The 11862-nt window shown below is 44.8% G+C and overlaps 1 protein-coding gene across 1 annotated transcript in view; it reads right to left on the bottom strand.

Annotated features, from left to right (window-relative positions):
- Positions 1–7933: 7933 nt before the first annotated feature.
- Positions 7934–11862, bottom strand: part of LOC144487786 (uncharacterized) — a 38004-nt gene continuing 34075 nt past the window's right edge. The window contains exon 2 of the mRNA XM_078205860.1: positions 7934–8336. Coding sequence (XP_078061986.1) covers positions 7986–8336 — 351 coding nt within the window. The 3' untranslated portion in view covers positions 7934–7985. The remainder of the gene's footprint in view (positions 8337–11862) is intronic.

Raw genomic sequence — 11862 nt, 5'->3', positions numbered from 1 at the left:
GAAAATTTTCCATCCACCACCACCCTCTGTCTTCGATCAGACAGCCAGTTACCTATCCAATCGGCCAACTTTCCCTCTATCCCACACCTCCTTACTTTCATCATAAGCCGACCATGGGGGACCTTATCAAACGCCTTACTAAAATCCATGTATATGACATCAACCGCCCTACCTTCATCAACACACCTAGTTACCTCCTCAAAAAATTCTATCAAATTTGTGAGGCACGATTTGCCCTTCACAAATCCGTGCTGACTATCCCGGATTAATCCGCATCTCTCCAAATGGTCGTAAATCCCATCCCTAAGGACCTTTTCCATCAATTTACCAACCACCGAAGTCAGACTAACCGGTCTATAATTACCAGGGTCATTTCTATTCCCTTTCTTAAACAGAGGAACAACATTTGCCGCTGTGAATCACCTGCAGGATTGAAGATTATTCACTGGAGTCTGGTCCTGCTGATATTAATGAACACCAGGCCGGTTATAGGTGTATATATTCTGGATAAGAGTCAAATAAATCAGCTTTGTGTTAAACACAGTGTCTTGCGTCTTTTAAATACTGCTAACAGAAGTTAATTCCTTTTGAAGGGTTCTCCCTCTCCCCATCTCTGCCATCCTCACCTCCAACAAGTGTGAGGAGCTCCATCACAGTTTATTTTTTCCAGGGCTGTAGCTGAGAGACAGGCTCCGCAGCAGCTGTCCCCCTGAGGGAGTGTATTGGAAATACCAACAGCACCCTCGCTTTCCTCAGTGCCCGTCCCCTTCCCTCCCTCCCCGTCCCCTTACCTCCCTCCCTGGCAGCACTGAGCCTTTCCCAGTGCACGTTTCACACTGACTGCCCGTTAATCAGCCAGCCAGCATGAGATCACTTTCCGGGGCCGATTTCCAGGGCTGATTGCACCCGTTTCCAGGCACTCCCGTGTGAGTGTGCCCAATGGATGAAAAATTCAGGCCTTGCTGTCAGATTTAACAACAGGATGAGTTTCTGACCACATATCCATCCCATCACTGATACCAAATATTTCAATCTCCATAATGTCCACAGTCTCCACCCCACTCCATCTGTTACCTTTAGTCTTGATGATTCCAATACATTTCTGAGCAGCCTCTCACATTCACCCCACTCCCCACATAGAAACGTGAGATCATCCAAAACTCTGCCGCCCGTCTGCTTTCTCACACCAAATCCTATTCATCCAAATCCTATTCATCCAAATCCTATTCATCCAAATCCTATTCATCCATAAAGCCGACATCGGCTTTAAGTCAAGTCATGTTTCAATTTTAAAATTCACATCCTTATTTTCAAATTCCTCCATGACCTTATCCCTCCCTATCTCAGTAATCTCCAATTTCACAATTCTCTGAAATCATAGAATCCTTTCAGTGCAGAAGGAGGCCATTTGGCCCATCAGGTCTGCACTGATAACAATCCCACACAGGCCTTATCCTTGTAACCTCATATAATCCCCCTGACACACAGGGCAATCCCATCCAGACCTGTCCCATAACCCCAAGTATTTACCCTGCTCATCCCCCTAACCTACAACTAGGAGACACAGCCTCAAAATAAGGGAAGCAGATTTAGGACTGAGTTGAGGAGGAACTTCTTCACAGAAAGGGTTGTGAATCTGTGGAATTCCCTGCCCAGTGAAGCAGTTGAGGCTACCTCATTGAATGTTTTTAAGGCAAGGATAGATAGATTTTTGAACAGTAAAGTGCAGGTTTCCTCCGGGTGCTCCAGTTTCCTCCCACAGTCGAAAAGACGTGCTGGTTGGGTACATTGGCCATGCTAAATTCTCCCTCAGTTTACCCGAACAGGCGCCAGAGTGTGGCGACTGGGGAATTTTCAGAGTAACTTCATTGCAATGTTAATGTAAGTCTATGTGTGACACTAATAAACAAACTATAAACAAAGTTAACTTTTAAAAACTTCTACCAAATTGGTTTCTCGAATCCCCCTTTTTATACTTTCAAAATGTAGAAAGCCATCCTCAGCTAATTGTTGGGAATGAGCCAATTGGTCTATAACTTGTCAATAATGACATTGGTTTGGTTTTTAGCTAATTGCGCACATTGTCTTAATTTTAAGACAATTCTTTCTCTCAAACGATATCTCTTAGCTTGGGGTAGCCTGAGTGTCAACCAATAATTGGTTCACATCAGTCATTCAATGTTGAGACATCTTGAACAGGAGCCGATTCATTCCCTCCAGTCAAGGTTAACAAGTCCTTTCATCTTTCTTTATTCTGTCAGCATGGGAAGGGAACATCTGGTAATTCCCACAGCATTTTAACCATTCTTAATGTGTTTACAATTCTAAAAGTTATAAACTTGTGTTCAAATTTATATTTCCAGCCTTTATAACATATATATTAATGAATCATTTATTATTTAATTGTCTCACAATTAATGCTGTCTATTTAACTAATCTGGCTGCTTTCCAATTGTGGGAACTTCAGGCCACAAAAAAGGTAGTTAGAGTCATAGAGGTTTACAGCATGGAAACAGGCCCTTCAGCCCAACTTGTCTATGCCGCCCAGTTTTTACCAATAAGCTAGTCCTAATTGCCCTGTAATATTACTCATGATCTGTGCTTCCAAGCATTTTGAATGTGCATCTACAACAAGCAAAAACATGTGATTCATGAAAGGTCCCCCAAGGGCCACATGTAGTCTGGACCACGGCCTATCAGGCCACTCCCGAGGATGAAGTGGTAATGTACCCAGTGTGTTGGGGGGAATGAACTCAGAAGAATCATTCAACACTCAAACCTGATTCAATCGACAAACAGTTTATTGAGCTAGGCCAGCGGGGAGAAGCCACAGGGGCTGACCACGTGCAACTCCACCCAATAAAGAATATGATCAATTCTTATGCAGTTACTTAGTCCATCCCAGCTGGACACAATCCAATCAGAATGGTGATAGATTACATACATTAGAGGTGCAATTAAATTAGTATCTGGGCATCATGGGGCTTTGTCAGCATCTCATGAACAGATAGGTGCCCCCATCATGATGTTTTCCAGACCCCCTTATCTACCATCCTTGGGGTTTTCTTTGTACATAGACTGAGTTTGAAAAGGGGTGGATTAAAAGTTCTCAAATGGATGTCAGCAACCTTCCTTTGTTCCAACCTAACGATCACACGGTCTGGGAATCATTTCTATTTAATAATCTCTCCTTTTAAACTCTGTTCTTCAGTATCCAATTCCAGAATTTTCCTTTTCATTGTGTTAATTGTGTCAGGAATAAATCTTTGGACCTGACAGGAAGTTTAACCCAAGATCAATCCAACACAGGATTGGTCAGAGTCGTTTCATATGTACCAAATTTTAAATAATCATTACAAATTAAAACTCTCATTCTCACATGTGAGTTTTATCCGGATTAAAATTCCTGCATGTTTAGTAAAATATCCTGGAAAGATGTCTCTGTCCAGTAAATATGGCTCCAAGTTCATAACTTTTGAAAAAAAACATTTTATTAATTACACTTCCTTTTTTAAATGTTTGATTTAAATCACAGACAGAAAAACTCAAAGCCTGAAGCATTCAACCCACAAATATCATCCATACACAAACAGAGAAACTTAGCATGTGCTTTACAACAACAATAACCAAAATTAATTACTTAAGCGTTCTTGTGATTCTGTTTTTAAAACTTCCAAAAATGCCTTTAATCAAAGACTCAAGGTAAGGTTAATTCCCCAGAAAGATAAAACTTAACAAATGTAGCCCAAAACAATAATAAAACACATCTACAAACATCCACAGAAAACAAAATGAAACACACAGATTCTCACAGCTCGTAAATTTCAGTCAATGAATCCTCAGCATTCTCTCTCGCAGCGATAGCTTCTTAAAGTGATAGAGCACTACAAGCTCACAACTCCTTGATTAAAATAAGATCCAAGATCCTTCATTATAACTTAACCCTTTTTAAGCCATTTTATCAGCAACACCTAATCTTTGTTAATTTAAAATCCCAAACACGTTACCACCTGCAATCTCTTTGTTCTTTACCTGGGGTTGAGGTGACAACAATATAAAATTCTCAGTTATTCCAAATTCCTCCAGGCTACGCTTAAAATTTCCACATTTAACTGGCTCCAATAAATCCACAATTATAAACTAAAATAGACACGAGTTTCTGGGTGATTTAAAAACAAGTTAAAAACAAGATGCCATAGGAAAGATAGAACAGGAGAAAAGAAAGGAGGGGGAGTTGCACTTTTGATTCAGGAAAACATCACGGCAGTACTGAGAGGGGACATATCCGAGGGTTCGCCCACTGAGTCAAAAGGGGTGAACTGAGAAATAAGAAGGGGGAAATCACTTTGATAGGGTTGTACTATAGGCCCCCAAATAGTCGGTGGGAAATTGAGGAGCAAATATGTAAGGAGATTACAGATAGTTCCAAGAAAAATAGGGTGGTAATAGTCGGGGATTTTAACTTTCCCAACATTGACTGGGACAGACATAGTATTCGAGGCTTGGATGGGGAGAAATTTGTTGAGTGTATTCAGGAGGAATTTCTCATTCAGTATGTGGATGGCCTGACTAGAGAGGGGCAAAACTTCACCTCCTCTTGGGAAATAAGGAAGGGCAGGTGATAGAAGTGTGAGTGAGGGATCACTTTGGGACCAGTGACCATAATTCCATTAGTTTTAAGATACCAATGGAAAATGATTGGTCAGGTCCAAAAGTTAAAATTCTAAATTAGGGCAAGGCCAATGTTGATGGTATCAGGCAGGAACTTTCGACAGTTAACTGGGGGAGTCTGTGGGAAGGCAAAGGGACGTCTGGAAAGTGGGAGGCTTTCAAAAGTGTTTTAACCAGTGTTCAGGATAAGCACATTGCTCTTAGAGTGAAGGGCAAGGCTGGTAGAAGTCAGGAACCCTGGATGACTCGAGATATTGAGGCCCTCATCAAGAAGAAGGAGGCACATGACATGCATAGGCAGCTGGGATCCCTTGAAGAATATAGAGGGTGTAGGAGTAGAATTAAGAGAGAAATCAGGAGGGCAAAAAGGGGACACGAGATTGTTTTGGCAGATAAGGCAAAGAATAATCCAAAGAGGTTCTATAAATACATAAAGTGCCAAAGAGTAACTAGGTAGAGAGTAGGGCCTCTTAAGGATCAACAAGGTCATCTATGTGCGGATCCACAAGAGATGGGTGAGATCATAAATGAATATTTTTCATCATTATTTATTGCTGAGAAAAGCATGGATGTTAGGGAACTTGGGGAAATAAAGTGATGTCTTGAGAAGTGTACTTATAACAGAGAAGGAGATGCTGGAAGTCATAAAGCGCATCAAGGTAGATAAATCCCCAGGACCTGATGAAGTGTATCCCAGAACACTGTGGGAGGCGAGGGAGGAAATTGCGGGTCTCCTAGCAGAGATATTTGAATCATCGATAGTCACAAGTGAGGTGGCTAAAGATTGGAGGGTGGCAAATGTGGAGCCTTTGTTTAAAAAGGGCTGCAGGGAAAAGCCTGGGAACTAAAGGGCGGTGTGATTCACATCTGTAAGTTGTCAGAAGGTATTTGAGAGACAGGATCTACAAGCATTTGGAGACACAAGGACTGATTAGGGACGGTCAGCATGGCTTTGTGAGTGGAAAATCATGTCTCACAAATTTGATTGAGTTTTTTGAAGGGGTAACCAAGAAGGTAGATGAGGGCAGTACAGGTGATGCTGTCTACATGGACTTTAGAAAGGCCTTTGACAAGGTACCGCGTGGTAGATTGTTGCTTAAGGTTAAATCTAATGAAATCCAGGGTGAGTTAGCCAAATGGATACAAAACTGGCTTGATGACAGAAGACAGAGGGTGGTTGTAGAAGGATGTTTTTCAAACTGGAGCCTGTGACCAGCGGTGTGCCTCAAGGATCGGTGCTGGGTCCACTGTTATTTGTCATTTATATTAATGATTTGGGTGAGAATGTAGGAGGCATGGTTAGTAAGTTTTCAGATGACACCAAAGTTGGTGGCATCGTGGACAGTGGAGAAGGCTATCTAGGATTGTAGCGCGATCTTGATCAATTGGACCAGTGGGCTGACGAATGGCAGATGGAGTTTAATTTAGATAAATGCGAGGTAATACATTTTGGGCGATCGAACCAGGACAGGACTTACTCAGTTAATGGTAGGGTGTTGGGGAGAGTTACAGAACAGAAATCTAGGGGTACAGGTACATAGCTCCTTGAAAATGGAGTTGCAGGTGGACAGAGTGGTGAAGAAGGCATTCTGCATGTTGGTCAGAACATTGAATACAGGAGTTGGAATGTCTTGTTGAAGTTTTACAAGACATTGGTAAGGCCACACTTGGAATACTGTGTACAGTTCTGGTCACCCTATGATAGAAAGGATATAATTAAACTAGAAAGACTGCAGAAAAGATTTATTAGGATGCTACCGGGACTTGATGATTTGAGTTTTAAAGAGAGGCTGGATAGACTGGGACTTTTTTCCCTGGAATGTAGGAGGCTTAGGGGTGAACTTATAGAGGTCTATAAAATAATGAGGGGCATAGATCAGCTAGATAGTCAATATCTTTTCCCAAAGGTAGGGGAGTCTAAAACTAGAGGGCATAGGTTTAAGGTGAGAGGGGAGAGATACAGAAGGGTCCAGTGGGGCACTTGTTTCACACAGAGGGTGGTGAGTGTCTGGAAAAAGGTGCCAGAGGTAGTAGTAGAGGCAGGTACAATTTTGTCTTTTAAAAAGCGTTTAGACAGTTACATGGGTAAGATGGGTGTCGAGGGATATGGGCCAAACGTGGACAATTGGGATGAGCACAGGGGTTAAAAAAGGGGCGGCATGGACAAGTTGGGCTGAAGGGCCCGTTTCCAAGCTGGAAACCTCTATGACTCCATGACTAAATCAACTGTCTGCTGAAAGGGTTAACTTTTCTACAGAACCGAAAGGGGTGGGGAGTGAGAGAAGAAACTTGGCACACAGTTACATCACTTTACATAATTTTTAAAAACTTCTCTAACAACAAAACAAAGTTGATTTTAAACTTTATCTATGAATTCTTTTGTTCTCTTCCTCAACCTAATTATTTTAATTTGATCAGTTTTTGTTAGGGATGGGTAACTTCTGTTCTTTATAAACTGGTTCACTCATTTTGTTAATTCTACATGGGCTCGGAGAATCAGAACCCAGACTTTATCATCCTGACCATTTTTCTCCTTCTGCCACCACTCCCTCTGTTTTGAAGGAGGGTCATGGGGATTCCAATCAGAACTAATCATTTCATCAGAAGAGTAAAATACTGCAGATACTGGAATCTGAAACAAAAACACAAAATGCTGGAAAATCTCAGCGGGTCTGACAGCACCTGTGAAGAATGGAGCCAAAGTTTCAATCCTGGATGACCCTTCATAACAGCTCTCATGAAGCATCATCCAGACTCAAAACGTTGGCTCTATTCTCTAATCATTTTATCGATACATTTCTTGTTCTTAGTTTGAGGTTTAAGGTGAGAGGAGAGAGATACAAAAAGGTCCAGAGGGGCAGTTTTTCACTCAGGTCGTGGTGAGTGTCTGGAACGAGTTGCCAGAGGCAGTGGTAGAGGTGGGTACAATACTGTCTTTTCAAAAGCATTTAGACAGTTACACGGGTAAGATGGGTATAGAGGGATATGGGCAAAATACGGGCAATTGGGACTAGCTTAGTGGTAAAAACTGAGCGGAATGGACAAGTTGGGCTGAAGGGCCTGTTTCCATGTTGTAAACCTCTATAACCTCCTCACACCCTGTCACTCTGTGATCCGTGTGAAATCTAAAAACCAGGTATTCGCAACAAGACTCAAAGAGCATCAGCCCACTGGAGGCAAAGTCATGAGACCGGCCAGTCCAGCAGAAAAAAACCCTCTGACCCTCCCCATTGACCAACTGTGAGAATGAACAAAATGCAGTCCTGGATGTAATTGAGAGCAGAAACAATAACAGCAGAATCCAACCTCTGGAATCACTCGTGAACTCGCTGGTGTCTCAGCAGGTGGGATGAAACTCTGAATCCCTTCCCACACTGAGAGCAGGTGAATGGCCTCTCCCCAGTGTGAACTCGCTGGTGTGTCTGCAAGTTGGATGACTGAGTGAATCCCTTCCCACACTGAGAACAGTTGAATGGTCTCTCCCCAGTGTGAACTCGCTGGTGTCTCTGCAGGTGGGATGACTGAGTGAATCCCTTCCCACACTGAGAGCAGGTGAACGGCCTCTCCCCTGTGTGAACTCGCTGGTGTGTCCGCAGATCAGATGAGTTAGTGAATCCCTTCCCACACTGAGAGCAGATGAATGGTTTCTCCCCAGTGTGAACTCGCTGGTGTATTCGCAGGCTGGATAACAGAATGAATCCCTTCCCACACTGAGAGCAGGTGAACGACCTCTCCCTTGTGTGACGTAGCTGGTGTCTCTGCAGGTCGGCTGACTGAGTGAATCTCTTCCCACACTGAGAGCAGGTGAACGGTCTCTCCCCAGTGTGAACTCGTTCGTGTGTCCGCAGGATGGATGAGTTCGTGAATCCCTTCCCACACTGAGAACAGTTGAATGGCCTCTCCCCAGTGTGAACTCGTTGGTGTCTCTGCAGGAGGGATAACAGAATGAATCCCTTCCCACACTGAGGGCAGGTGAACGGCCTCTCTCCTGTGTGAACTTGCTGGTGTTTCTGCAAGCTGGATAACTGAATGAATCCCTTCCCACACTGAGAGCAGGTGAATGGTTTCTCCCCAGTGTGAACTCGCTGGTGTATCCGCAGGCTGGATAACAGAATGAATCCTTTCCCACACTGAGAGCAGGTGAATGGCCTCTCCCCAGTGTGAACTCGTTCATGTGTCCGCAGGGTGGATAATTGAGTGAATCCCTTCCCACACTGAGAGCAGGTGAACGGCCTCTCCCCAGTGTGAACTCGTTGGTGTCTCTGCAGGTCGGATAACTGACTGAATCCCTTCTCACATTGAGAGCAGGAAAATGGCCTCTCTCCAGTGTGAACTCGCTGGTGTCTCTGCAGGAGGGATAATCGAGTGAATCCCTTCCCACATTGAGAGCAGGTGAATGGTCTCTCCCCAGTGTGGCTACGTCGATGAGCTTCCAGCTTAGATGGGGCTCTGTATCCCTTCCCACAGTCCCCACATTTCCATGGTTTATCCATGGTGCAGGTGTCCTTACCTCTCTCTTGACTGGACAATTAGTTGAAACTTCGCCCACACTCAGAACAAGATTACAGTCTCTCCCCGCTGTGAATGGTGTGATATTTATTCAGACTGTGTAACTGGTTAAAGCTCTTTAGTCAGTGCATTGGAACACTCTCATTCAAGTGTGGCAGTGTGTTGATGCTTTTTCACTCACACTGACATTTCAAATCTTTTCAAATCGACAGACTGGACAATCATTTCTCCTTCTGGATTCAAAGTCCGATGATATTGAGGTCCCAAGGAATATGACTCTGTCACGTCTAGACATGACGTTCGAGATTTCGGCCTGTGATTCCTCTTTCAATATCCTGTAAAACGAGTTTACAAAAGTCATCAGTGTCAGTACAGCATAGAAATTCAGAACAGACAATTTCTATGGAACATTCTTTCCTCTCTCATTCCCCAAAAGCTGTAAATCTCCATCCCACACACTCTCTCCCCATTCTCAGCAGGTCTGGCAGCATCTGGATGGAGAGAAAAGAACTGATGTTTCAGAGCTTTGACAAAGGGTCATCGAGACAAGAAACATCAGCTCTTGATGTAGGAAGAGAGATTCCTATTCGCTGATTCAGGCAGGCTCCATTGTGACGTCACAATGCGGAAGTTGTCCAATGAGCTTCAGATTGAAACTTCCTCTTCTGGACAACATCTGGGAGGAAATCAATGTTTCCCCCTTTCCATTTCTTTTCTCATTCTGGGGAAATTGGGGACTTGCAGCAACTGAAGGGAATGAAGTGAATTCGGTCTGTATATTCCACACATTTTTACTCCAGTAATGTAGACATTTATTTGTCTGGCAGCCTGCATGGAAATTTTCAGCTCTCTGCATCCAGGGCAAGAAGCAGTGAGCATGGATCTGTCAATCACACATGAGGACGGCCTCAACCGGGATCTTGGGTTCATGTCACACTATCTGTAACTCACACTGTCTGTAACCCCCACAAATTGCCTGGGCTTGCAAAATCTCACTAACTGTCCTGGCTGGAGACAATACACATCTCTTTAACCTGTGCTTCACCCTCTCTCCACTCACATTGTCTGTACCTTTAAGACTTGATTACCTGTAAAGACTCACATTCCAACCATTATTTTGTAAATTGAGTTTGTGTCTCTGTGCCCTGTTTGTGAATAGAACTCCCACTCACCTGATGAAGAGCAGCGCTCCAAAATCCTGTGGCTTATGCCAGCAAATTAACCTGTTGGATTTTAACCTGGTGTTGTGAGATTACTTACTGTCTGAGGCTGAAACAGGCTGTTCACAACCAGGGTGAAATAGTTCATCCCAATATGAGCTTCCAACCACGTCCACATCATCATCAAGACCACCTTCATTCAAAGTAATTAATTAATTAACAGTAATGAATCATAAAATACATTGTAGAAGGAGGCCATTCAGCCCATCGAGCCTGCACCGACAACAATCCCATCCAGGCCCTATCCACATATTTACCTGTTAATCCCCCTGATGCCAAGGGTTAATTTATCATGGCCAATCTGTCTAACCTGCACATCTTTGGACTGTGGAAGGAAACCGGAACACCCGGAGGAAACCCACCCAGACACGGGGAGAATGTAGAAACTCTGCACAGACAGCGACCCGAGGCTGGAATTGAACCCGGGTCCCTGGCGCTGTTAGGCAGCTGCGCTAACCACTGCGCCACCGGGTCACATGTCAGTGCCATCGCCCGACTCCAGCCCAGTGTCAGCTCATCTGGAACCCTCACCCATTCCATTGTGACATCACACTCTCACCCATTCCATTGTGACGTCACACTCTCACCCATTCCATTGTGACATCACACTCTCACCCATTCCATTGTGACCTCACACTCCCACCCATTCCATTGTGACCTCACACTCTCACCCATTCCATTGTGACGTCAGGGCTTCACTCTCCGATCACAATCCCTGCCGGCCTCCCACATGCAGCCTCAATGGCGGCAGTCAGCCCGGGTCTAACACTACAAGCTGCCGCTCCATTGGGTACAAAGGGGGGGAACCGGGAAGTTCATTTCCGGGGTTTGGGGTTGAACAACATGTTTACAAAGCCTCTCCACCCACCCGCCACATTTATCATTCCTCGCACGCCGCCCTCTACCTCGTATTGATCTCGCTACCGAGTTAAAACCGTCCATCCGTCGTCATTACCCGCACTGCGCATGCTACAGGCCCCGCCTCTCATTCACTCCGATTGGCTGGAGGACCAGCCGCTCCCGCTCGGTCCTCCAGTCCGGCCCCCTCTTCCTATTGGTCCGGAGCTGCCGTCAATCAGTGCCCGGGCATTGTGATGTGGAGCATGCGCAGTGTCATTGCTGTCCTTGGCGCTTGTTTGTCCCGGAGAAGCGGAGTCAGCGTTAGGCGGTGGCTGGGAGGATTTGGAAACACTTTGTGGATCCGCAAACCCTTCAGAATCATTGTCAGCTCCCTGGTTTGCAGCTGCGGGGCTTCTCCCTCCCTCCCTCCCTCCCGGGAACAGGCCCAGGTTAACGGCCCCATCCTGGCTCAGCCACTGGAGGATGGTTCACATCAGAGGATGGGGGAGGGGGACAATAAATAAGAGGTTACACTTTGGCCTCAAATCAATGAGGACTCTGATCTCTGGGAAGGAAGGAAACCCTGGGAGGTGGGCGGGGAGGATTCACAAACACCCGCTGG

This window comes from Mustelus asterias, unplaced genomic scaffold (genome assembly GCF_964213995.1).
Source record: "Mustelus asterias unplaced genomic scaffold, sMusAst1.hap1.1 HAP1_SCAFFOLD_1042, whole genome shotgun sequence".
In the NCBI taxonomy this organism is placed as follows: Eukaryota; Metazoa; Chordata; class Chondrichthyes; order Carcharhiniformes; family Triakidae; genus Mustelus; species Mustelus asterias.
The sequence above is the reverse complement of the archived record's forward strand: the minus strand, read 5'-3'. Positions and strand labels throughout refer to the sequence as shown.